We start from the raw sequence: 27,812 nt of genomic DNA on the forward strand, positions 1-27,812 counted from the left end.
AAAGGTTTCAGCACTCCATCCACAATCTGCAATCTGTGTTTGCAATCAATAGTTGATATCAGCCATCTAGTTACAGTCTAAAGTCCATATTAAGAGGATGTTGCATTAGGAACAGATTTACATTGCCTCCAACTAGACAGTATAGCCATGACAGACAGACATACCTTGGAAAAGGGCAGACTCTTCCATGTGTTGAGCTGTTCGGTCACTCTCTGAAAGAGCTTCCAGATCTCCTGCCGGAAAGTAACTCGTTTCTCACCAGGAGAAATGAATGACAGGTCAAAAGGTTTACCTGGTAACACACAAAAGAGAAAGGTGGGTGAAGGAAAAATGAAAGGCCCTCTGGACAAATGCTACATAAGAAGAATACTGGGCTCCAAATGCACAAACCATTAGTTGACATGTTTAAGAGTACAGATCTTCAAAACAGAGAGATCATTTAGGGTGGATATAGTGGCCCCCAAATGTCTCTGACATAAATCATGGAATCACATGTTGGTTAGGGGCCTGATTCAAAAAGGGACTCTGCACTCACAGTGGAGGAACCGCAGTTCTGGGGGAGTCTCTGCACTCAGGTGGAATGGCGGCAATGAGAGTTCTCATTGCGGGGGTTCAGCCTTCGAGTTTGGAGACTCCTCGACGACAGCCCGGCCTCCACAATGAGTATGGAGCCCTTTATGAATCAGGCCATTAGAATCTGCACTAGGGCATTCAAGAGTCATGTCACATGTGACACGTCTAAGTCTGCCCTAGTCGGGAATGGGAGACTCCAGAGCTCTGGAGCAGATTGTTTAGTGAAACTAGAAGCTGTCCAGAAACACTCAAATCTTTGGTCCTATCTTGATATCAAGCAAGTACTTTTCACATAAAGAGAACATTGTGGGAACGTCTTTGCAAAAAACGTTATTAGGTTGGCAGTCTCATTTTGGTGGAAAAGCTGTTTCACTTGAACTAGTTCAGGGTTTGGTAATTCAATTCAGTGGAATAGGAGAAAAGAGAAAAGACATTCAATAAGTACTTGGAACAATTAATTGAAAACTAATTTCCAAAACAACTACTGTGTGAAGTCTACCTCTGAGGAAGGGCATTTTTCCTTTGGGGTCAAAATAGCTATAGGATGAGAACCCTACTTGCTGAAACGGAAATGCGGCACATCTGAACAGCAGCTCCTATCTGTGTTCCTCTACTAGCTGCATTCTAGAGAGAAGGCTACTCTGAGCTCCAACACGGAAAGGAAGTTCTTGCTGTACTAAGATGCCTGCAACACTATATCCAAGTGCCTCTGCCTTTCAATGTCAAATATCTCATACTAATTGAGAGACAGTAAACCACTGACCAATAAACAACCTTCGTCCAGTAAACATACTTCTATCACATAAATCATTCTAGATTATTGCAGTCTCCTACTACAATGTGGCACTCATACTACTACTACCACATACAGAGTCTTAGGACATAGAATACTATTCTAACACTCGTACTGCTTCCATGTACATCAGCCTAACTAACAGCAGGCTCCTCCAATACTTTGGCACACCACTACCCCACATGTCATTCTTGCTCACAGCAGACTCTTCTAAAGCTGTGGTAGCTACCCTGTACAGTGTAAGTGTAATGGTCACTGCCTAGGATGCAGCGGGTGGCCTTAGTTACTTGCCATAGTGTAAGGACAGATGGTCGTTGTACAGGATGATGCATTTGTTGGAACAGCAGAGTTGCTGTGGGTGTATTCTGGATGCTACCCCAAGAGTTAAGCACTATTTCAAAGTGCAGAGCAGAAAGTGGGTGGTTATTGCTGAATACCTTTCAGGGTTAGCCTGGAGTAGCTCAAGCTTTTAAGGGTTGATATAAGGGACTGGAGCTTCTTCTGTAAATCACTCAGGTCATTTAGAACTGCTGGGGCACTTTGTGATGGATTCAGAAAATGTCCAGTGGTGGCGGTGACAATGAGGCTCAACATCTCACTTTGGAACGCAAGGAAGGACTGCTTGAGGTTACTTTCAATGATGGGCAGCTTGCTGCTGATGAACTCTGAGGCCTCCTTCAATAGGCGCTGAAACGTCTCCCAAGTGTCTAACATCTGTGAAAGAAATAGCCACAAAATTACCACAGCACAATCCATTGCTGCCAGAAACTGCTCACTTTTAGCTTCACCATGACCCAGAATGCTAGCGTTTGGAGATAGATTTTCCCTGGCAGACACAGCAGCAGATTACGTCTCACTGGGTCTTAAATGTCAAGCCTGGATCCAGGGAGCTAGCCACTGACTTAGATTTAGTGGGCTGCTTTTTCAACAGTACATGGACGTACAATGCCAACTGAGATGTCAAGATACAAATCCTCTTCAAGCATTGAAGGTACATACTATCAGCCTCGGTTACAAAGGGCATGACCTCCCTACACATCTCTAGACACATAATAATCAAATACTGTGTTTGGGTACTAGGTTGAATCCAGGAGGATGACTTTCACTCTTTCTAGTTCATCGCTTTCAGCATTGAATGAAAATAATGAATTTAAATGAAATTTGTGTCAACTGTTGGAGTTAGAAAACTATTCTTTCCAGAAAAGCACAGGAGTAAAACAGGAAGGGATACAATATTTGTGGGCACCACAACATCCTGTGAGTAAAGGGACAATTTCCACTATGATGTATAGTTTTTCAAGAGGGTCTTAGTGGAAAGACTTAAATTGTGTTTTCTGAAAAAAAATCCATTACCTTCAAATGTTATATATATATAATTATAAATAAACTTCAACAGAAGCTGTGCTCACTGTGCTGGAAGAGGACACGTGCTCAGTGTATACAACATATGTTCTCAAGCAGTGAAGGCCTACTCCTCACTGTCCCCCAAGCATTTTATTTCACGAGAGGGCAAATATCACAGATTACAAGGGACATCAACTCCAGCAGCAAAGAACCCCTTAAAAGGAAGCACAGCGGAGGGCTGAGTGAAAATGTCTCCCTAAATTATAAAAGAAATTAAATCTGGTAACTAAGAACCCCTAAGACTAAACTTGGGCACTGGGAGAAAAGTTATGTCTGGGTTACAAGAAAGTGCAGCACAGGACAAATTAGAGTGTTTGGACAGAATGTCAGATCAGTACAGAAAGAACCCGACATTTAACAGTACTACATATTCCTAGTACCAGTTGGGTAGGAGGAGGCAGTGCACGTCCAACAGTATGGATCTATTTAAAACAACACTAGTGTCGTGGGTCACGTAAGCATTTAACAAAAACCATCACTTCCTGCAAACTGGCCCTTCATTAACATCCTATCCCAAAGTTCTCACTGTGTTTTCAAGGCTCTCCTCTTCTGTGGTCAGCTGCCGATAATTAATTCGGATCACTTCGCTTAGAGAACGGATGTAATCAATTTTCTGCTGGAGATCTGGGATCAACGTCTTGTATTTTTCCACCTATTAGTAACACAAGAGAAAGACACTAGTTTTACGTGGTAGCTATAGTGACCTAAATGGGCATCATTTTAAACAAAGATTTCAATGTCAATATACCACAACACAGGGTTTCACTGTGAAATATTTAAACCATACAAATAGTTTTATCTATCCTTCAAATAAATCCTAATCTCACACAGCACACTTGAATCCTTATTGTTCCCAGTAAGAACATGTATATTGTCAGGTAAGAAATGCATGTCAACAGCTGCAATATTTTTCTTGTAAATAACTATTTCCAAACCTATATCATGTTAATCTGTACTACTGTCTATTCTGCTAAAAACCAGAACTGGCCTGAGAGCAATTCGACAACTGACGGGCCTGCAGATATTAGGGATAATAATTTGAGGAAGCCTAATGGATTGATCCCAGTCGAGCCATCATTTCTGGTTACATTGTCGCAGTCAACCACAACCTTGAAGATGTATGAAGGGGAAACACCCATTACAGCGATGTCGATACATCGCGGTGCCATCGCACCGCGATGTTTACATCGCAGGGTAAATGGCATCACATGCATGTACTGCGCATGCCACAACGGCGCAATGACATTAGCATCGCAGGCATGTACAAAGCACATCGCATGCTTGCGATCACGCGTTCTCTTTATTGTCTTTTATGGTAAGAGTTTCTGCTATCCGCATTCTCTTTACTGTCTTTTACAGTAAGAGTTTCTGCTATCCGCGTTCTCTTTACTGTCTTTTACGGTAAGAGTTTCTGCTATCCGCGTTCTCTTTACTGTCTTTTACGGTAAGAGTTTCTGCTATCCGTGTTCTCTTTAGGAATGTCGCTTGCTTGCGATCAAGCGTTCTCTTTACTATCTTTTATGGAAAGAGTTACTGCTATCCGCACTTTGTTCCGCTATCCACGGTGAGAGTTTCTGCTATCCACGGACCACCCCGATTCTAGGGTTCAGGGCATGTATTAGATTTGCATTATAGCATGCGACGTGTTGGTATGCGGTGTTACAGTCTTTTGCTTTGTTTTCAATTGGGATGCGACGTGATTGGCTGCGTTGTCATTGCTTGCAATGTAAAGGGACATGCGATCTAAAAACAGCGAAGTGAGGGCATGCGATGTTACCGTTTGCGATATGCCGTCATACAACCGTATGAAGAGGAAAGGCTTACAGGGGGTTCTGCAAAACTGCTTGGCCAAACCCAGCTTTGGTGTACTACCAGAATATCATGGGCAGAATATTGATATACAAAAATATTACAGACCAAATATTGGCTATTAAAATATAAGGATGATATCCATATGTATATATATATATATATATATATATATATATATATATATATATATATATTACCTACTGGCGGTCGTCAGTAGGTATATATAGTTAGGACCTAGTTACCATAGGAAATCCCCAACATTCTATTGGGAATAACTTTGGCGCCGATTGAGGAATCTGCGTGTAATTTTCCTTAAATTTGCTCATCTACGCTCCGCTCCTTCCCTGAAAGTTTTGGGGGCAACCGTCAAGCAGGGGCCGAGAAAAAAGGGGGGTCCCAAAACGTGTTTTCCCCATGTTAATTTCCATAGGGACCTTTAGACACGGCTACAGCCCGAATGGCTGAATGGAATTACACCAAACTTGGCAAAATGGTAGGGACAGGTATGCACATGTGCCTTTGCTATGTTTGGTGAAAATCCCTCCAGTAGTTCTTGAGAAAATTGAATTTGAAATTTTTCAAATGGCATTTTCTATGGGACCTTTAGACACGGCTACAGCCCGAACGGCTGAACGGAATTACACCAAACTTGGCAAAATGGTAGGGACAGGTATGCAGTAGTGCCTTTTCTTTATTTGGTGAAAATCCCTCCAGTAGTTGTTGAGAAAATTGAATTTGAGCAAATTATATATCTATATGCGCTCAACATTCTATTGGGAATAACTTTGGCGCTGATTGAGGAATATGCGTTTAATTTTCAATAATTTTGACCAGGTCCGCTCCGCTCCTTCCCTGAAAGTTTCGGGGGGATTTGTCAAGCGAGGGCCGAAAGGTGGGTCCCAAAACGTGTTTTTCCCATGTTCATTTCCATAGGGACCTTTAGACACGGCTACAGCCCGAACGGCTGAATGGAATTACACCAAACTTGGCAAAATGGCAGGGCCTGGTATGCACATGTGCCTTTGCTATGTTTGGTGAAAATCTCTCCAGTAGTTCTTGAGAAAATTGAATTTGAAATTTTTCGAATGGCATTTTCTATTGGACCTTTAGACACGGCTACAGCCCGAACGGATGAACGGAATTACACCAAACTTGGCAAAATGGTAGGGACAAGTATACAGTAGTGCCTTTTCTATATTTGGTGAAAATCCCTCCAGTAATTGTTGAGACAATTGAATTTTAGCAAACTATATATATCTATATGCGCTCACCGTACGCGCACCGTACGCGTACAGTACACGTACCGTATGCGTACGTGCACGTAGCCTTACGTGCGTGAGCGAATTTCTGATTGGCTGGCAGTCGACTGTCAACATTCCAAACTGTCCAAACCAGGAAGTGTTGGCCACCATCTTGTTTTTCAGGAGAACTGAGGCACAAGGGAGCACAAAACAAGAGTGGGAAACATGAAAAGGGGGCAGGGTAGAGACCCCCCAACCCTCTATCCCTTCTCAGGGGGTCCCAGAAGGACCCCAAAGGGCAAAAAAAAATAATAATAATTCGAAAAAATCGAGAGGTACGCACACCGTACGCGTAAGGTAAGCGTACCGTGCTCGTATCCCTCGATTTAAAAAAATATATAGTTAGGAATTATCATTTTAAAAACCTTGCAAATTCACTTAAAAAACCATAGGTTTCAGGCCTTATATAGTTAGGAATTTAGCATTTAAAAAAACATTGAAATTGCTCCTATATAGTTAGTTGTACTAACTATATTTCGCGCAACCGCAATCCACTGCTGATGATGTCACATATTACATCATTCATGACATGGTCAGTGACACCACTGATGACATCTCAAATGACGACGCGCTTCTGGCACACGCGTGAATTTGAATAAAAAGGAATCTCCTCTCGAAAAAAGGAGCGGGAGCCTCAGAGGGGATTTAGCAAGGCGACACCTTTATTTCAAGAAGTGGCGAATGCATTTCGGCCGGATCGGCCTTCGTCAGCGCCTGCAGTGTCTGTGAAAGGAAGTCCCAGAAGTCCTGCTGTTGAAGAGTACCCCACCGCGCACCGATAGGTGCAAATTTTCAGCTCCGCCTCTCAATTGAAGTTTGCAGCCGGTCTGATGGAAGTCCATGGACTACAGGACCCAGGATGCAGTAGTCATTCCCAGGTAAGTGTGGCTGAGGGGCGCTGGAGCAATGTTCCAAAATTAGCAAGGGTAGGGGTCAAGGCGGGACAAGACACGCACAAGAAGTTCAAGGTGCTGCCTCACGTCCCCACCCCACCGACCAGAGTCCAAAAAGTAAAGTTGCAGGGGCGGGAGAACAATGTAACCCACCCGGCGGAGGCAAATGCCTCATTAAGCCAGCATCAGCACAAATGGACATCCGGCGAGCCTGGAGAAATCCACTAACGTGAAGAAACGGGAACAGCCGGGACTGGAACCAGATTCTCCAAGCCACAAATGGTGAGTGGGCTCCTGAACGCGCTTCTGGCACACGCGTGAATTTGAATAAAAAGGAATCTCCTCTCGAAAAAAGGAGCGGGAGCCTCAGAGGGGATTTAGCAAGGCGACACCTATATTTCAAGAAGTGGCGAATGCATTTCGGCCGGATCGGCCTTCGTCAGCGCCTGCAGTGTCTGTGAAAGGAAGTCCCAGAAGTCCTGCTGTTGAAGAGTACCCCACCGCGCACCGATAGGTGCAAATTTTCAGCTCCGCCTCTCAATTGAAGTTTGCAGCCGGTCCGATGGAAGTCCATGGACTACAGGACCCAGGATGCAGTAGTCATTCCCAGGTAAGTGTGGCTGAGGGGCGCTGGAGCAATGTTCCAAAATTAGCAAGGGTAGGGGTCAAGGCGGGACAAGACACGCACAAGAAGTTCAAGGTGCTGCCTCACGTCCCCACCCCACCGACCAGAGTCCAAAAAGTAAAGTTGCAGGGGCGGGAGAACAATGCAACCCACCCGGCGGAGGCAAATGCCTCATTAAGCCAGCATCAGCACAAATGGACATGTATATATCTAAATATATTCAAGAAAAACGGCGTTCCTCACGAGCACTCATGCGTAAGACGGACAGACCACAATCCACTCATTAATCCAAAAGTTGATTTATTTACTTCATAAATCTGTTTATTGGTTGGATTAGACCAGAATGAAATGCATATATATATATATTATGGTATGAACTAATACGACACACCATTACAAAATGGCGACATGTCAATGTACTGACAACTATGATCTGGTTCTACAGTCCGTCGTTTACCTCAACAGTAATGTGAACATAAAAGATGTATAGCAACTGGTGCAATTTGTGTGATCAAGCACTCTGTGGAGTGCGAAACGGGTCACGTAGATTTATGAAGTAAATAAATCAACTTTTGGATTTACGAGTGGATTGTGGTCTGTCCGTCTTACGCCTGAGTGCTCGTGAGGAACGCCGTTTTTCATGAATATTTAACCCGGCTGCTCCGCCGGTTCGAGCCACCTCTACGGAAGGCGAAGGGTTGTTAGCAGGAGCGTTTGAATTGCAAAATATATATATATCAACACGAAATTTGCCTGTGGAAGGAAGCTCCAACGCAGGTAGGTATAGTTCAAGCCTTCTTTAATAGTTGGTGGAAAGCTATGTTCAGACAAGCTGCAGTGTTCGACAGAAGATTGAAGCCCAACGCGTTTCGTGATGAGAAATGACTTCCTCAGGGGCTGCGGGACAATTGCAAAACAGGAATCACTGCGGTTTTCATAAAGTGTGTCTCCCGCCCGGGTGGGCGTGGCCATGTCAATGGCCTGCTGGTCTTTGGAGTCCTGGTGATTCGTAACCAAGTGTAATGCTGTATAATGCCTGCTGTTTGCATTTCATAAATCCCAAGTGGGTTGTAGTTCACTGTTGCAGTCTGTCACGCTGTTTAAACCACCAACGGCATCCGACCTGTTCCAATGCTGCAGCGCAGGTTGGCACTGCAACGGAACTGCACAGCGTGCAGTGGAGCCCTCCTCACGGCTCAGGCGGGGCCGCAGTAACATCAACACGAAATTTGCATGTGGAAAGGAGGCCCAACGCAGGTAGGTATAGTGAGGTAATTTGAATTTTTATGGTCAAGAAAATGTCCCCTAACGTGTACCCCACCGTCTCCATGTACGTGCTTAAAGTACATATAACTTCCCTCCTCGACCAGCTATGAAGACGCAAATACATTTGCGTCCAACGTTAACATGTCCTCTTTCAGATCCACCATGAATGGATTGATAATTCAGTTCCTAAGTATGCCTTGTCACCGTCTTTTCATGGTGCACTTTCACGTTTTCCTAGCCCTGCAGAGCTAGGCCCTGATTTCTGCCATCGAGCCCTTTTTGCTCTCTGCCTCCTGAAAGCTGCAACGTGGGATACATCCCTGACCTCTGTCCTACTCCCTGCGTGGCGAGCGGTGCCCGGCTCGGCCTGCTTGCCTGCCAAAGACAGTATTTTGCCTTCAAGTTATCAGTATAGCCGAGCTCAGCTCCCCGAAAACACATTCCAGTCTAGCAGAGTAGATAAACAATTCCCCGGCTGCAGAGCAAAGGGCCCGGCCTTTCTGTCTCCATGCAAGTAATTCATTGCTCCCGTTACCATGGTAGGCCCATGGCCCCTCGCATTACACGCAGACACGTAGTCACATATGCACGCATTGATAGTCAGTATAGAGTAGCCTCTGCCCAAGAGACCTTTCCTTCTAGATAATATAGTTCCCCAAACACAAGATATCAGATATGATTTAGGAACAAGTCGATCTGACATGTCAGACTTCTGTCTCTTCCTCTAGTGCTAAATGTCAAGTCCCCTGCACCCTCCAGCCTCACGTCAGTCACACGTCCTGCTGCTGCGCGCGCATCCTTGCTACAGATTTCTGCTGACATTGCAAGATTCCTCTATGTATACACCCACTTGTGACACTTTCATGTGACGTTTCTAGCACACACCTCTGTGTACGCCTTCGTGCACGCCTTCTGTTACGCACATGCGTTCTTATCTCGTTTCTCTCAGCTGTTACGCCTTCTGTATCCATCACCACTATATGCATTGACTATATATATTGTACTCTGTTAATAAAGTATTGTCTATCCCTTCCTGAACCTTAGCGGTGAAAGGAACATGATACCATGGTTCGAACCATTCCATTTTATGGAATAAAACCCTTATAACTCAGATACCACGGACTCTGCCTCTCATTTCCGAGTGAGTTATTTTATTGAACTTTACCGCATAGAAATTCCGACGGTAAATATTTATTTACCACATTAATTTGGCGCCCGAATAGGGACCCCTCCCCCACCCCACGCGCCGGTAGGTGCGTCGCAGGCTTTGCCCCCTGCCACAGCCGTGACGGACAATTACGCGTACCCGCAGGATTTCCTGTATCTCCCTCAGGCCTACGGAGGTGACGGAGACTGTGATCAGCATCCAGACGAGGCGGTGAGGAGTGCGGAGGATCCCGACCAGTGCCCAGCCGAAAGAGCAAGGTCCGAGGTGTCTAGAGGCCCACCAGTTTCGACGTGCCTGTGACGTCACGAGTCGAGTCGAGTCCAGTCCGGTCCAGTCCAGACGAGTTTCCGAGGCCTTCCGTTCCGTGCTTCCCGGTGAGTACCGTTGCTGGGGACGCATCTAGACGGGTGCATTACTATGTATCCGGTCAAGACGGGTTTGGGTACACAGACCCGGTCTGCACTGTTTTAGCAGTGTATCTGTACTGTTTAGCAGTATATCAAGTAATTCGTGTCTTCAACGGTTCGATTTTGTTTTCGTTATAGAATTCATGCATAGTCAATATGTGTTCAAAATGTTTCTATGTGATTAATGTCGTGGTATGAGTGACTGTTTGATCTACTTTACTGTGTTTATGTGTAAAAATTGTGTTCAAGTTCGAGTAAGTGTCAAGTGCCAAAGTATCAAGATGCCATTGTTCTCAAAGTTAAGACAGTTAGGAACTAGGAAAGGGATACTAGAGGAAGCGATTCCTGTCCCACCTAGGGACACTCCTGGAAATTTTATGTATCACAAACACAGCTTAGATGCCATATTATATCTAGATTTATGGGTCGATTATACTAAGAACCTAGACGAGAAATATAGATGGCCCGTTACAGGGACATGGGATGCAGATTGCATCATGAGAGTAGAAGAAGCGCTATGGAAAAAGAAGGCCAGACAATCTCAGAAAGACGCCATAGAATTGTGGCGTAAAGAATCGCATAGACGTACAGAGAAAGAATTCAGTAAAGCAGAAAAACGTAGAGAAGATTCAGATAAAGCTCGAGAAAACGAACTAGTTGAAGAAGGAATACGAGTTAAAGCAGAACAAGTAGACCGACAACGAAACACTCTTGTGAATGGTATGTATCCTCTTTTGGCCGAGGGTTTACCTAAGGCCACTCCGGAAATACCAAACGATCTGCCCGCTCCATTGGTTCCGACTAAATTACGTCACAAGACCGCAGCAGACATTTTTATTTCGTCCTACTTGGATGATGTAGCTCCCGCATATGCCAATGTACCTGCCCGTGTACCACCTGCTGAAGGTAACCCGCCCCCTGATCCTCAGCCCCCAGGTCCGCAACAGCAGATCCCTCCAGGTCCGCTACCCGCACCCGCTCCCGTTGTTCCCCCTAGTATTCAACAACTGCATCCATCTAATCCTTTTGGGACTGGCGTGGTCCAGGATCCAACCCAACTACAGCAGGTACCGACCCAACAGCCAGGTTATGCTCAAGCCTCCGCTTCAGGAGGTGCTACAGGAGGTTATCAAACACCCCCACCGTTACACCGAGTGACAATGAGAGAGTTAGCAAAGGCTCGGACACCTAAAGGTGCACCGGCCGAACAACTTAGAAGAGAACTTACAGACTGCAGATATGACCCAGTGCCTGGTACGACAGGACCCATGTTGTTAGCGTCCCTACGTTTGAGACGCGTTACAGATTATTTGATGTTACTACCAGAAATGCCAGAACATCTAGACAAATTGTATTATTTTATTAGAACAGGAGAAGGACCGGAGTGTGTTGCTGCAGCCATGTCACGTCAGAAAGTTGAGAACAAAGGTTTAATAATGCGATCTTTGGTTAATTGTTTAATAAGAGAACAAGATCAGGCAGGTTTTCCACAAAGTGAGATGAATAGACTGAATAGATGGAGCCAGAATATTGCGGAAGGTAAACATGATAAGGAGAACAGTGTACATACTATGGTTAGAACGATCCGTAAAGAAATAATAGATATACATGCCCGCAGAGAACCTGATGAGCAACTAGAGTCAGATGATGGGAAAACCTCAGAGGAGGAAGAACAACCAGAGACCACAGCAGAAACGTTGCAATTAGCAACTAGCGACATGATAGCATATGTAGGTAAGGGGAGATACCTTAAGAAAACAATACGTCCAGAAAGCAAAAGACTTTTTCTCTCTGCTATATCAAATCCGAGTTCTCCTGAACATATGTTTCAGGCTACCGATAAAATACTTCAAGATCGAATGGGGTACCATGTACTCAATTCCATGGATGAACAAGAACTAGCCCGGTCCGCAGTACAATGGGCTGACAATTCTAGTACATATAATGATGATGTAGTAGCACAGACATTTTTGAACCTCTCCCCTGATGAACAGAAATTAGCTGGTATATATATGATTCAGCATCTCATTACGTTGTTCAAAAGCCAACATTCTGATCCAGGTCCCTTACCGGATATATTAATAGAACTGCTCTAGAATAGATGGAGAGGCCTAGGTACTGATTTAATTAAAGAAATTCTAGAACATCGACACAAATATAGTGCCTTCCTGAAACCACAGTTTATTTCAGCTCCACCTCCCCCAGAAAGAAAAATGTTTTACTTCGACAGACAGAATCCTTTACGAGAAGTACATCCAGTCAGGAATGCTGATGATACCCTTACACGTGTGTATGTATACACGCCTATCACTAAAATGGAATTATTGGAAATGAAGAAAATAGTGCCCAGTCATGATAAAGACCCTGCAGGTTTTCACCGAGAAATAAAAGATGTGTTACTCATGGGCGATTACACGTATTCGGATATTATGAAAATGTTAAAAGTACTGTTGCCTGCAGGAATTTACGAGAAACTAAAGGAGAAAGAATGGGAGGTGGGAGACAAAAAGATTGATTGGGCTGCATTAGAAGTCGAAGAAAAGGGTCGTACCCCAGGGTTAGGCCTTGGGGATAAAGCTAAAACATTACCAGGTTTATTAGTACAGGTTTTGCCTAGACTGTTAGCGACTAAAAAGGAAGACTGGGACGCAATCTCAGCCTGTAAGCAGAAACACGATGAAGACACTAGTGATTTTTATTCTAGATTCGAGAAATGTTTTATTATTAACAGTGGCCTGAAAACAAGTAGAGAGTCATACCCACACCTCTTTGTATCAAAATTAGTCGAGAATTCCCTGCCTCAAGTTAAGAACCGTGTTTTGAAAGTCGAAAGCACATGGCAAGCAAATACGCCTTCCCAAATGTTACAAATGTTACAGTATCACCAGAATAGAATTAGGGAAGAACAGGATCACGAACAGAGACGTATGAAAGATACGAAAATGAAAATGTTAGTTGCTCAGTCAGTTCCAGCTGACGGTCAGAAAAGGGGTATGACACCGTCTAATAATACGGCAGCTCCCGTTAAAGGGACATGCAACTATTGTAAACAGCCAGGTCACTATGTGAATGAATGTACAGTTCTGAAACACAATATAGCAACAGGTAAAACTAAAGAGAGACCACGCCAGCCTAGGCAGGATCAGATCCAACATCAGGTCCAGCAACATATTCCACAGAACGTACAGCCTATGCCTGCTCCACAACAGACAGAACAGACAGTAGCGGTACCACATCCACAGCCCATTGCCGCGACACAGCAAGTATCACAGCAGATGTACCAGTATGCACAATCTGATTACCCCGATTATCCGCGATACTCATGAAACAGCCTAGAGAGGGAGGTTGGCTTGCCTCTCATTGAAGTTCCTGTAGATCAAGAGGGTCCTTATGTACATAGTCAAGTATTAGGAAAAGATAGAAAGTTTTTGATTGACACAGGGGCAAGTCGAACAACAATAAGTCATGACGAGGTTCCAGGGGCACCCCTCTCAGGCTCACAGAATGTTTCCCTTGGATTTTCAGGACAGCCTATTGTTAATGAAGTATCGAAACCTGTTCCCCTAGCAGTTGGTCCATTGTCACGTACTACAGACTTATTGCTCACGAAATCATGTCCAGAAAACTTGTTAGGTATCAAGACGCTAAAAGCTCTAGGAGCAGTAATATGTTGTTCTCCGGAAGGAGTTAGACTGTTTTTGCGTGACTTTAAGGGTCACTATGTATTACGAGATTTTGATGTCAGATTGAAAAATGTACCAGAACATTTGTGGGCGCAAGGCCCAACTGATGTAGGTTGTATGCACATTACACCATATCAAGTTACACTCAAGCCAGGAGTTGTATTACCCCGAATCCGACAATACAAGTTACCACCCGATGCTGTAGTGGCTTTACTGGAAATCATTGAAGAGCTCATTGCACAAGGAGTGGTTGTAGAAACCGACTCAAATGTCTGTAATTCCCCTATCATCCCGATTCTTAAATGTACTGACCCGAATGCACCTCCAGTTTATCGGTTGGTGATTGATTTACGAGAATTAAATAAATGCATTGTACCACAGTATCCTGTGGTCCCAGACATCTCATCATTATTGACTGCTATTGATTCAGAGGCGACGTTCTTTACTGTAATTGACCTCAAGAACGCCTTCTTCAGTGTCCCCATTGATCCAGAAATCCAATATCTTTTCGGATTCTGTTTAAATGGCCGCAGCTTCAAATTTGCACGCGCACCTCAAGGATTCACAGAAAGCCCCAGCATCTACAGCCAAGCATTGAAAAGACAACTTGACAGTATTCACATGCCAGTTAACACTGCCCTACTCCAGTACGTCGATGATCTGTTGATCACCGCCCGGAGTGAACCAGAATGTGTGCAAGCATCACTGACAGTTTTGTATTTTCTGGCTGACAAGGGACACAAGGTGTCCCCTTCAAAGCTACAATTCTGTGTTCAGCAAGTGGTGTACCTTGGGCACTTGCTGTCCAAGAGGGGGAGACAGCTAACACCTGACCGCATTCAGTTAATTGCACACTTATCGCAACCCAAGACACAAAAGGAAGTGCAGGCCTTCATTGGCCTCTCCTCTTACTGCAGACAATGGATTCCCCAGTACGCATTTCTAGCCAAGCCACTTATACAGTTGACAACACAGGAGGCAGCGACTTCGACTGTCCTCCCTTGGACTCAGGAACACACACAGGCTTTTGATGAATTAAAGAAAGCATTATGTCAAGCACCAGTTTTAGCAACACCATGTTACAGCAAACCTTTTACACTTTTCGTTACAGAACGTGATGGCACAGCATTATCTGTCCTCACACAAGACCAAGCAGGTTCACATAAGCCGTGTGCTTATTTTTCGAGTACATTAGACCCAGTAGCCCAGGCTTTGCCTGCGTGCTTAAAATCAGTTGCAGCGACAGCCCTAGCAATCCGACAAAGTGATTCCATAGTGTTAGGACACCAATTGACAGTACAAGTTCCACACTCTGTGGAAGTTCTTTTAAACAGAACACAGACTCAACACTTGACTATAGCACGACTGACAGGTTATGAATTGACATTGTTCCAGCCACACATAGAAATCAGACGCTGCAATATACTCAATCCTGCCACATTGTTACCCTCGAACACAACAGATCCAGCTCCACATGACTGTATAGAGATCATTAATGCAGTAACAAAGCCCCGACGAGACTTGACAGATGTTGCACTGACTAACCCAGACCTGACACTTTACGTGGATGGTTCATGTATGAGAACAAGCACAGGAGAATTAGTGGCCGCATATGCAGTGACCACTGAAACTGAAGTCAAAGAAACACACCGTATTGATACACTGTCTGCTCAAGCTGCAGAGCTCATTGCTCTGACTCGAGCCTGTATAGTAGCCAAGAACAGGAACGTTAACATATACACAGATTCACGTTATGCATTTGGAGTCGTACACGACTTCGGTGTACTCTGGCAAGAAAGAGGTTTCTTGACCTCTCACGGAGCCAAGATCCAGCATGGTCCCCTCATTCAAGCATTGTTAGAAGCAATACATTTGCCATCAGCCATAGCTATCATGAAGTGCAAAGCACATACTAAAGTTACAGATATTATTTCCCAGGGTAACGACCTGGCCGATCGAACCGCGAAACACACAGCTCTGACTCACACACATGCAGCTGATATGACAAAGACAATAGTTCCGACACCGACACATTGCATGACAGTTAAGGATCCCGCACTAGATGTAATTGACATACAGACACATGCTACTCCAGACGAAATAAAGAAATGGACTGAACTAGGAGGGATCCAGACAGACCAGGGATGGATGACGAAGGGAAAAGCCACATGGTTTCTCCCTGACTCTATGGTTCAAGTTATGATTAACACCGCACACAGTCCAGCACACTTAGGAGAAAAAGCCATGTTAGACAGTTTACAGAATCTCTGGTACAATAAACATTTACGAGCAGCAGCAAAACAGAAAGTGCGTACTTGCATGATCTGTTGTCAGTTCAACCCAGGCAAAAGCATTCCTGTAGAGCAAGGTGGATTTCATCCTCCCGATCACCCTTTTGAAGTTCTCCAGATGGATTATATCCAGATGGAACGATGTCGAGGATTCAAGTATGTCCTCGTAGTTGTATGTGCACTTTCCCGTTGGACAGAAGCATATCCAGTCCCAGATTACACTGCTCCGACCACTGCCAAACAGTTGGTTCGTGAATTCTTCCCACGGTACGGTTTGCCTCGTGTCGTGTACTCAGATAACGGTCAGCCATTCTCGTCCGAGCTAATGAAGCAGGTATCACTCCTGCTAGGATATCAGTGGAAGTTCCATTGTGTCCGACATCCCGAGGCAGCAGGTCTCGTAGAGAGACACAATCAGACCCTGAAAACACGCCTTGCAAAAGTATGTAAAGAGAAAGGCGTTGATTGGATTGTAGCATTACCAGTTGCACTTTTCTACATGAAAATGGTAGCTCATTCAAGAACAGGGCTATCCCCGTACGAGGTGGTCTTTGGTAGGCCACCGAATATGTGGGGGACGCCTCTGCCTCGTAAGATCACAGATGTTGACTGTAATATGCTGACAGATTACCTTGCTTCCTTGATGTCTGCACTACAATCATGTCGTTCACAGGTAGCTGCAGCCTTTCCCGACAACACCGAGGTGAAGCCACACAAGATCGTCCCTGGAGATCTGGTCTTTATCCGGAATTTCGACAGGAGGAGTCCGCTGGAGCCCCGCTGGCAGGAGCCGAAGCTTGTTTTATTAACCACAAGGACAGCAGTGAAGGTGGAGGGCCGCAAGGGCTGGCTCCACTCCAGCCACATCAAGAAATACTATGGACTGCCGCCAAATACAGACTCCCAGCCCTGCCCCGTTTCAGAGACTGATACTAAACTCCCCCTGGTAGAGAAAACTCCTTCTCAAGAATTTCGTATGAAATTGAGGTCTAGCAAGTCAGACAGTTTAATTGTTTAAGTCCTCCCCTAGGTGAAGCGGTTAGACAGGTTCCTGACATGTACAAGTTAGACCCCAATAGAGAGAGAGATAGAAACAGATCAAGAAACAGAAACATTGTAAATCTCTCCGGAGCTATTTCATCATCACGTTATTGATTATGTTTTTTCTGAGTCTTATGGTTATTGGCATAAGTGTATTATTGCATATGTTCTTTCCTATTGCACACTCTACTCTTAATAACACTGCAGAGCACACGTTCAGTGAACTGCCTCCACACAAATTGTCTTATAGACTTGCGCTGCGCAACAATACATTCATCAGTATGTTACACCATTCCCATCAGACCAGCAATGCTACAAATTGTTGGATATGTGGCCGACTCCCTCCCTATCAGAAATACAAAGGAGCCCTGCCTCTCTTCCCGTATCCGTTTACGCATAATGGTTCCTGTGGTGCCTGGTTCAGCTTAATAAATTCTGTAGACACTGATTCCATAGTTTACCAAGGCAATTGGGTATGGGGAAATCTGAACACAGTCATGCATCAAGCATGTTTCCCAGACAAGGAGGGTCTCCCACAAAGGACAGGGACCGATCTAGAAAACGAAGTATATGGATTAGGTAATTATACACTCACTTTACTTTGCGCAATCTCGCGAGATCTCGCCCTTGTGAGCCTACTTGAGGCAGCGAGAGACGGCAGGTCAGCCTGGAGAAGGTGACTATGCAATTGGACCTCACTAGCGCTAGCTGCGCTTTTTGCCTGCTCTTTGAATTTTAAAAGATCCCGTTTTTCATTTTATTTGACTCACTTTGCTTGTACCTTGTTTTTAGCTGCACCGACCCCCTGGCCTCATCTTTGCACCATAAAACCCCCCTGGGGACCATCCACACTGCCTTTGGCGGGTCCGGGATCACGGGGTACCGGGGACGAGTTCGAGCGCCATCTTGCTTTGGGCTGGGGCACTCTCGCGCAATCTCGCGAGATCTCGCCCTTGTGAGCCTACTTGAGGCAGCGAGAGACGGCAGGTCAGCCTGGAGAAGGTGACTATGCAATTGGACCTCACTAGCGCTAGCTGCGCTTTTTGCCTGCTCTTTGAATTTTAAAAAATCCCGTTTTTCATTTTATTTGACTCACTTTGCTTGTATTTTGTTTTTAGCTGCACCGACCCCCTGGCCTCATCCTTGCACCATAAAACCCCCCTGGGGACCATCCACACTGCCTTTGGCGGGTCCGGGATCACGGGGTACCGGGGACGAGTTCGAGCGCCATCTTGCTTTGGGCTGGGGCACTCTCGCGCAATCTCGCGAGATCTCGCCCTTGTGAGCCTATTTGAGCCCCCCTCGGGTCGCGCAGCGGTGACGCGCAGCGGTGCGCCTTTCATCGCGCCTGAGTCCAGCCAGAGTCCTGCCCGTCTGCGCTCGTCCGCGCTAGGCAGGGCCTGGCAGGGCCCATTACTACTTCAGGATGCTATCTTCGGTAGATATTCGTGCTTTGCGCCCAGGGGTAAGTGGATGCCGCCATGGCACTTTGGATCCTCTTAGCGGTCCTTATCAGTGCCCTAACTGTTCCTTTCGTCTCCCGGCACCACAACCCATCCTGCGTTTTCTACCTAAACCCCCTAGAGCTCACATCACCGGACCCACACGGGGCCCTGTTGTCATTTCGCCTCTTAAAATTTTTCTTTTGAATGTAAGGTCACTGGCCTGCCACTCGCAAGAATTTTTTTCTCTGATTAATGATGAAAATCCAGACATTTTCTTCTTCACCGAAACGTGGCTCCATGATAATTCTATGGCGGTGATTAACTTAGCCCTCCCAGCTGGCTATACCTTGCACTCTTCCCATCGTAATGGTAGAGGCGGTGGCATTGCAGTCGCATTAAAAACTTGCTATTCGTGTGCCTGGACTCCCACTACTATAGTTGGTTGTGAGAGTGCGCACTTTAACATCACTGTAAGTCCCCACTTCACCTTTGCGGGACTTTTAATCTATAGGCCCCCTGGTCCGGATGGATCCTTTCGTGTCAGCCTTCCGGATGTGGTCTCTTCTTTAGTTTTGAAAACCAACAATTTTACGGTTGTTGGTGATCTGAACCTCCATATGGAAGCACCACTTTCCAACCCAGTCCAAAGTTTGCTTTCTGATCTTGAGGCATTTCATCTAGTCCAACTGGTTGAATCCCCGACTCACATTGGAGGACACCTGTTGGATCCTTTTCTGACGAACATCTCTTCTAATATTGAAGTGCTCCAGCCCAAGCCTATGGCCTGGACTGATCACCATCTGATCGAAACGCATATTGCCATTGACATCCCTTTAGCCAATAACAACTTGCCTAAGACTCTTAAACGTCCTTGGAGAAACCTGAACTTAGAGCACTTTCACCATCTGTTGCTGCAGCACCATCCTCAACCTCCTGAGGAAGTTTCCCGGGGCTATGACGACTTTTGCAAGTGGCTAGAGCAATCTTTGGATACCCTCATACCAGCTAGGTGGAGCAAAGCTAAATCTGGCCCCCCCAGTCCCTGGTATGATGAATCCCTCAGGGCACTGAAGGCATCTTGTAAAAAAGCAGAACGCGCCTAGCGCAGAAACTATGATACTGATCTTAAAGCAACTTATAGATCTTGCATCAGGACGTATCATAAGGCCATATGCTCAGCCAGAGCTGCTTTTTACTCACAAGAAATAAAAAGCAGCACGAATCCTACTAAAACCATTTTTAGGATGTGTAAGGATCTCACCAACAAAAGAACTGCCTCCACGTTCACTGCCTCTATGACGCACTGCGAAGATCTGGCCTCATTTTTCGTTGAAAAAGTGGAGGCCATATACAGGTCGTTTGCCACGCCTTTTGTCAGTGAAATTATCAGTGCCCCTCCGGTCTCTAAATCCTTATTAATCATTCCAGGCCCCACTCAAGAGGAGTTCCTAAATCTGACGGTTAAAGTTAAATCAGGTTCTCCGGAGGACCCGATGAGACCCATGCAATTTCGCGATTTCGCAGATTGCTGTTATCCGGCGATGCAGAACTTAATAAATCTTTCCTTTAGAACTGGTAGTGTTCCCACTGCTTGGAAGCAGGCCACTATTCTACCTATCTTAAAAAAAACGTCTCTTGACCCTTCCAAATCAGAGCATTACCGTCCTATTTCCCTCCTTCCTTGGATGGCTAAAATAGCTGAAGCTCACGCTAATAGGATTCTATCCCTCCACCTGCAAGAAGCAAACATACTGGACAACTCCCAGAACGGGTTTCGAGCCGGTCATAGTACCGAGACTGCTCTTTTGGCAGTGGTGGAACACATCAGGAATATACTTGACCAAGGTCAGACGGCGGCACTGATCCTATTGGATCTAAGTGCCGCGTTCGACACGGTCTCCCACCACATCCTTTTACATCGCCTCGCTGAGGCAGGAGTTGGAGAACAGGCGCTTGAATGGTTTCGATCATTTCTTACGGGTCGAACCTTTAAAGTTTCTACTCCTCCCTACATCTCTGCCCCTCGCCCCATTCTACAGGGAGTGCCACAGGGCTCGGCCCTCAGCCCCACCCTTTTTAACTTGTATGTTGCTCCGCTGGCGCAGGTAGCTGCTAGTTTTGGGCTTACAATAGTGTCATACGCCGATGACACACAACTGGCGGTGTCACTCAATGGCGATTCCAATATGAACGCCTCCACTTTTCAGGCAGCCCTCAAAGCGGTTGCCGGTTGGATGGCGAACAATCGCTTACAACTCAATGCCACCAAGACGGAGGTCATTCTCTTCGGTAGAGACAGTGAGCTCTGGGGAGACCAATGGTGGCCTTCTGAATTGGGTCCTGTTCCTACTCCTGTAACCGAAGTCAGAAATCTGGGCGTCTGGCTTGACAATCAATTGTCTTTTATTCCCCACATTAAACGTGTTGCAGGAATCTGTTTTGGCGCTCTACAAAGCCTACGGCCTATTTTTTAATTTTTTGACGCGGATACCAGGCAGATCATAGTCCAAGCTCTGGTGTTGACCAGATTGGACTACGCCAGTTCTCTGTTTCTGGGCGTTAATCAAGCTGAGCTTGCCCGTCTTCAGCGGGTACAAAATTCGGCGGCCAGGATGCTAGTCGGCCTCCCCAAATTTGTTTCAGCTCGCAGTACTATCCGTGACCTTCATTGGCTACCAGTAGGCCAAAGAATTAAGTTCAAGGCTTTGTGCCTCACTTTTAAAATTCTCAATTTGGCCTCCCCCCCCATTCTCACCCAGACCATCCTCCACTATGTCCCCGCAAGAGCTCTGCGGTGTGCAGGGTCTAATTTGGCCATTGTTCCTCGTTTTAAAAAGTCCAGAATGGGTGGACGCTCTTTCTCGGTGATGGCGGCTACTCTATGGAATTCTTTGCCTGCTTCACTCCGTTCCATCCACGATTTGTTTCAGTTTAGGAAACAATTAAAAACCCATTTATTCTTTGCTGCATAGCTCTGTGTTTTGGTCATCTCTGTTGTGTTATGTCTTCTATCTCCAAAAGCGCCGGGACGCCTCTTGGCTGCGGCATCTGTGCGCTATACAAAAGTTAATAACATAAAATAACATAACATAACATTAACCTCATGATTCTGAATGTCCAGTCTGAAACCGAACCAGACTTGCCCTCTATGTCAGTGTTACCCGTTAAAGGCGAATTATGTGTCAGAAAGAATGGTTCAATACACTTAGGTCATAGTGAATGTACTACTGTGATCGAATTCAGTGATAAGGGCAAGTCCACATTCAAAGCTTCCCGTCATTCCTATTTCATTTGTGGTCATACCGCATACATACGTTTACCTCTAGATTGGGATGGTACTTGTTACATTGCATTCCTACTGCCCCCTGTTTTTCTAGCTCCTCCTGATTACCATAGAAATCCTCAGCTTATACATACTAGACACAAGAGAGAACTCCCAATTGTAGATCAGACTGAAACAGCATGGGAACAATATACAGATTTCAATAGGGGATTCTTTTTCTTTTTAGGACCTGTCTCAAATAGTAAATTGATACGAAAATTTACCAGAACCCTTGAAGCAGTAGTGAATGAAACTACTTCCGCCCTAGGTAACCTAACGGAGGAACAGTCTGCTATAAGACTTGTTGTTCTTCAGAATCGTTTCGTCCTTGACGTCATCCTGGCCGATAGGGGCGGGGCTTGTAGAGTCATCGGATCGAGTTGCTGTGTTTTCATTCCAGAAAATGCACCGTCAGTATATAGAGCCATATCCCGTCTTCATAAGATCGCTAATCAGATTCATCAGAATCCAGGCACCTGGACTTGGTCCGGTTGGTTCTGGAGTACGATAACAGCCTGGGGATGGAAGCTACTTTCTTTCCTAGGGATTATATTGGCCATAGTATTCAGTTGTTGTCTCTGCATTCAATGTGGGCCAGCGATATGTGGCTTGTGTGCCACAGCCTGCATTCCCCGTTCAAGTTCACGCTCTACATCCCGCCTGAGAAAGGATGAGCAAATGATGTTACATGAACAGATAGCTGGATTAATGAAGATCGATATATCATGAAGGGTCCGTAGGGAACAAGGAGGGATTGAGGTAATTTGAATTTTTATGGTCAAGAAAATGTCCCCTAACGAGTACCCCACCGTCTCCATGTACGTGCTTAAAGTACATATAACTTCCCTCCTCGACCAGCTATGAAGACGCAAATACATTTGCGTCCAACGTTAACATGTCCTCTTTCAGATCCACCATGAATGGATTGATAATTCAGTTCCTAAGTATGCCTTGCCACTGCTTTTCATGGTGCACTTTCACGTTTTCCTAGCCCTGCAGAGCTAGGCCCTGATTTCTGCCATCGAGCCCTTTTTGCTCTCTGCCTCCTGAAAGCTGCAACGTGGGATACATCCCTGACCTCTGTCCTACTCCCTGCGTGGCGAGCGGTGCCCGGCTCGGCCTGCTTGCCTGCCAAAGACAGTATTTTGCCTTCAAGTTATCAGTATAGCCGAGCTCAGCTCCCCGAAAACACATTCCAGTCTAGCAGAGTAGATAAACAATTCCCCGGCTGCAGAGCAAAGGGCCCGGCCTTTCTGTCTCCATGCAAGTAATTCATTGCTCCCGTTACCATGGTAGGCCCATGGCCCCTCGCATTACACGCAGACACGTAGTAACATATGCACGCATTGATAGTCAGTATAGAGTAGCCTCTGCCCAAGAGACCTTTCCTTCTAGATAATATAGTTCCCCAAACACAAGATATCAGATATGATTTAGGAACGAGTCGATCTGACATGTCAGACTTCTGTCTCTTCCTCTAGTGCTAAATGTCAAGTCCCCTGCACCCTCCAGCCTCACGTCAGTCACACGTCATGCTGCTGCGCGTGCATCCTTGCTACAGATTTCTGCTGACATTGCAAGATTCCTCTATGTATACACCCACTTGTGACACTTTCATGTGACGTTTCTAGCACACACCTCTGTGTACGCCTTCGTGCACGCCTTCTGTTACGCACATGCTTTCTTATCTCGTTTCTCTCAGCTGTTACGCCTTCTGTATCCATCACCACTATATGCATTGACTATATATATTGTACTCTGTTAATAAAGTATTGTCTATCCCTTCCTGAACCTTAGCGGTGAAAGGAACATGATACCATGGTTCGAACCATTCCATTTTATGGAATAAAACCCTTATAACTCAGATACCACGGACTCTGCCTCTCATTTCCGAGTGAGTTATTTTATTGAACTTTACCGCATAGAAATTCCGACGGTAAATATTTATTTACCACATTTGGAGCCCGAACAGGGACCCCTCCCCCACCCCACGCGCCGGTAGGTGCGTCGCAGGCTTTGCTCCCTGCCACAGCCGTGACGGACAATTACGCGTACTCGCAGGATTTCCTGTATCTCCCTCAGGCCTACGGAGGTGACGGAGACTGCGATCAGCATCCAGACGAGGCGGTGAGGAGTGCGGAGGATCCCGACCAGAGCCCAGCCGAGAGAGCAAGGTCCGAGGTGTCTAGAGGCCCACCAGTTTCGACGTGCCTGTGACGTCACGAGTCGAGTCGAGTCCAGTCCGGTCCAGTCCAGACGAGTTTCCGAGGCCTTCCGTTCCGTGCTTCCCGGTGAGTACCGTTGCTGGGGACGCATCTAGACGGGTGCATTACTATGTATCCGGTCAAGACGGGTTTGGGTACACAGACCCGGTCTGCACTGTTTTAGCAGTGTATCTGTACTGTTTAGCAGTATATCAAGTAATTCGTGTCTTCAACGTTTCGATTTTGTTTTCGTTATAGAATTCATGTATAGTCAATATGTGTTCAAAATGTTTCTATGTGATTAATGCCGTGGTATGAGTGACTGTTTGATCTACATTACTGTGTTTCTGTGTAAAAATTGTGTTCAAGTTCGAGTAAGTGTCAAGTGCCAAAGTATCAAGATGCCATTGTTCTCAAAGTTAAGACAGTTAGGAACTAGGAAAGGGATACTAGAGGAAGCGATTCCTGTCCCACCTAGGGACACTCCTGGAAATTTTATGTATCACAAACACGGCTTAGATGCCATATTATATCTAGATTTATGGGTCGATTATACTAAGAACCTAGACGAGAAATATAGATGGCCCGTTACAGGGACATGGGATGCAGATTGCATCATGAGAGTAGAAGAAGCGCTATGGAAAAAGAAGGCCAGAAATCTCAGAAAGACGCCATAGAATTGTGGCGTAAAGAATCGCATAGACGTACAGAGAAAGAATTCAGAAAAGGAGAAAAATGTAGAGAAGATTCAGATAAAGCTCGAGAAAAAGAACTAGTTGAAGAAGGAATACGAGTTAAAGCAGAACAAGTAGACCGACAACGAAACACTCTTGTGAATGGTATGTATCCTCTTTTGGCCGAGGGTTTACCTAAGGCCACTCCGGAAATACCAAAAGATCTGCCCCCTCCATTGGTTCCGACTAAATTACGTCACAAGACCGCAGCAGACATTTTTATTTCGTCCTACTTGGATGATGTAGCTCCCGCATATGCCAATGTACCTGTCCGTGTACCACCTGCTGACGGTAACCCGCCCCCTGATCCTCAGCCCCCAGGTCCGCAACAGCAGATCCCTCCAGGTCCGCTACCCGCACCCGCTCCCATTGTTCCCCCTGGTATTCAACAACTGCATCCATCTAATCCTTTTGGGACTGGCGTGGTCCAGGATCCAACACAACTACAGCAGGTACCGACCCTACAGCCAGGTTATGCTCAAGCCTCCGCTTCAGGAGGTGCTACAGGAGGTTATCAAACACCCCCACCGTTACACCGAGTGACAATGAGAGAGTTAGCAAAGGCTCGGACACCTAAAGGTGCACCGGCCGAACAACTTAGAAGAGAACTTACAGACTGCAGATATGACCCAGTGCCTGGTACGACAGGACCCATGTTGTTAGCGTCCCTACGTTTGAGACTCGTTACAGATTATTTGATGTTACTACCAGAAATGCCAGAACATCTAGACAAATTGTATTATTTTATTAGAACAGGAGAAGGACCGGAGTGTGTTGCTGCAGCCATGTCACGTCAGAAAGTTGAGAACAAAGGTTTAATAATGCGATTTTTGGTTAATTGTTTAATAAGAGAACAAGATCAGGCAGGTTTTCCACAAAGTGAGATGAATAGACTGAATAGATGGAGCCAGAATATTGCGGATGGTAAAGATGAAAAGGAGAACAGTGTACATACTATGGTTAGAAAGATCCGTAAAGAAATAATAGAAATACATGCCCGCCGAGCATCTGAAGAGCAACTAGAGTCAGATGACGGGAAAAATTCACAGAGGAGGAAGAGCAACCAGAGACCACAGCAGAAACGTCGCAATTAGCAACTAGAGACATGATAGCATATGTAGGTAAGGGAAGATACCTTAAGAAAAGAATACGTCCAGAAAGCAAAAGACTTTTTCTCTCTGCTATATCAAATCCGAGTTCTCCTGAACATATGTTTCAGGCTACCGATAAAATACTTCAAGATCGAATGGGGTACCATGTACTCAATTCCATGGATGAACAAGAACTAGCCCGGTCCGCAGTACAATGGGCTGATAATTCTAGTACATATAATGATGATGTAGTAGCACAGACATTTTTGAACATCTCCCCTGATGAACAGAAATTAGCTGGTATATATATGATTCAGCATCTCATTACGTTGTTCAAAAGCCAACATTCTGATCCAGGTCCCTTACCGGATATATTAATAGAACTGCTCTCGAATAGATGGAGAGGCCTAGGTACTGATTTAATTAAAGAAATTCTAGAACATCGACACAAATATAGTGCCTTCCTGAAACCACAGTTTATTTCAGCTCCACCTCCCCCAGAAAGAAAAATGTTTTACTTCGACAGACAGAATCCCTTACGAGAAGTACATCCAGTCAGGAATGCTGATGATACCCTTACACGTGTGTATGTATACACGCCTATCACTAAAATGGAATTATTGGAAATGAAGAAAATAGTGCCCAGTCATGATAAAGACCCTGCAGGTTTTCACCGAGAAATTAAAGATATGTTACTCATGGGCGATTACACGTATTCGGATATTATGAAAATGTTAAAAGTACTGTTGCCTGCAGGAATTTACGAGAAACTAAAGGAGAAAGAATGGGAGGTGGGAGACAAAAAGATTGATTGGGCTGCATTAGAAGTCGAAGAAAAGGGTCGTACCCCAGGGTTAGGCCTTGGGGATAAAGCTAAAGCATTACCAGGTTTATTAGTACAGGTTTTGCCTAGACTGTTAGCGACTAAAAAGGAAGACTGGGACGCAATCTCAGCCTGTAAGCAGAAACACGATGAAGATACTAGTGATTTTTATTCTAGATTTGAGAAATGTTTTATTATCAACAGTGGCCTGAAAACAAGTAGCGAGTCATACCCACACCTCTTTGTATCAAAATTAGTCGAGAATTCCCTGCCTCAAGTTAAGAACCGTGTTTTGAAAGTCGAAAGGACATGGCAAGCAAATACGCCTTCCCAAATGTTACAAATGTTACAGTATCACCAGAATAGAATTAGGGAAGAACAAGATCACGAACAGAGACGTATGAAAGATACGAAAATGAAAATGTTAGTTGCTCAGTCAGTTCCAGCTGACGGTCAGAAAAGGGGTATGACACAGTCTAATAATACGGCGGCTCCCGTTAAAGGGACATGCAACTATTGTAAAGAGCCAGGTCACTATGTGAATGAATGTACAGTTCTGAAAAACAATATAGCAACAGGTAAAACTAAAGAGAGACCACGTCAGCCTAGACAGGATCAGGTCCAACATCAGGTCCAGCAACATATTCCACAGAACGTACAGCCTATGCCTGCTCCACAACAGACAGTACAGACAGTACAGACAGTAGCGGTACCACATCCACAGCCCATTGCCGCGACACAGCAAGTTTCACAGCAAATGTACCAGTATGCACAATCTGATTACCCCGATTATCAGCGATACTCATGAAACAGCCTAGAGAGGGAGGTTGGCTTGCCTCTCATTGAAGTTCCTGTAGATCAAGAGGGTCCTTATGTACATAGTCAAGTATTAGGAAAAGATAGAAAGTTTTTGATTGACACAGGGGCAAGTCGAAC

At 45.3% G+C, this 27,812-nt stretch overlaps 1 protein-coding gene across 1 annotated transcript in view; it reads right to left on the reverse strand.

Moving 5' to 3' along the window:
- The window catches only part of DNHD1 (dynein heavy chain domain 1), a 682,720-nt gene that overhangs the window by 452,226 nt on the left and 202,682 nt on the right, over positions 1–27,812 (reverse strand). The window contains exons 14-16 of the mRNA XM_086933691.1: positions 3,297–3,422; positions 1,804–2,080; positions 165–292 (exon numbers count right to left, since the gene is read on the reverse strand). Of these exons, the coding sequence (XP_086789817.1) occupies positions 165–292; positions 1,804–2,080; positions 3,297–3,422 (531 nt within the window). The remainder of the gene's footprint in view (positions 1–164; positions 293–1,803; positions 2,081–3,296; positions 3,423–27,812) is intronic.

Source organism: Lissotriton vulgaris, chromosome 8, assembly GCF_964263255.1.
Source record: "Lissotriton vulgaris chromosome 8, aLisVul1.2, whole genome shotgun sequence".
NCBI classification, from domain to species: domain Eukaryota; kingdom Metazoa; phylum Chordata; class Amphibia; order Caudata; family Salamandridae; genus Lissotriton; species Lissotriton vulgaris.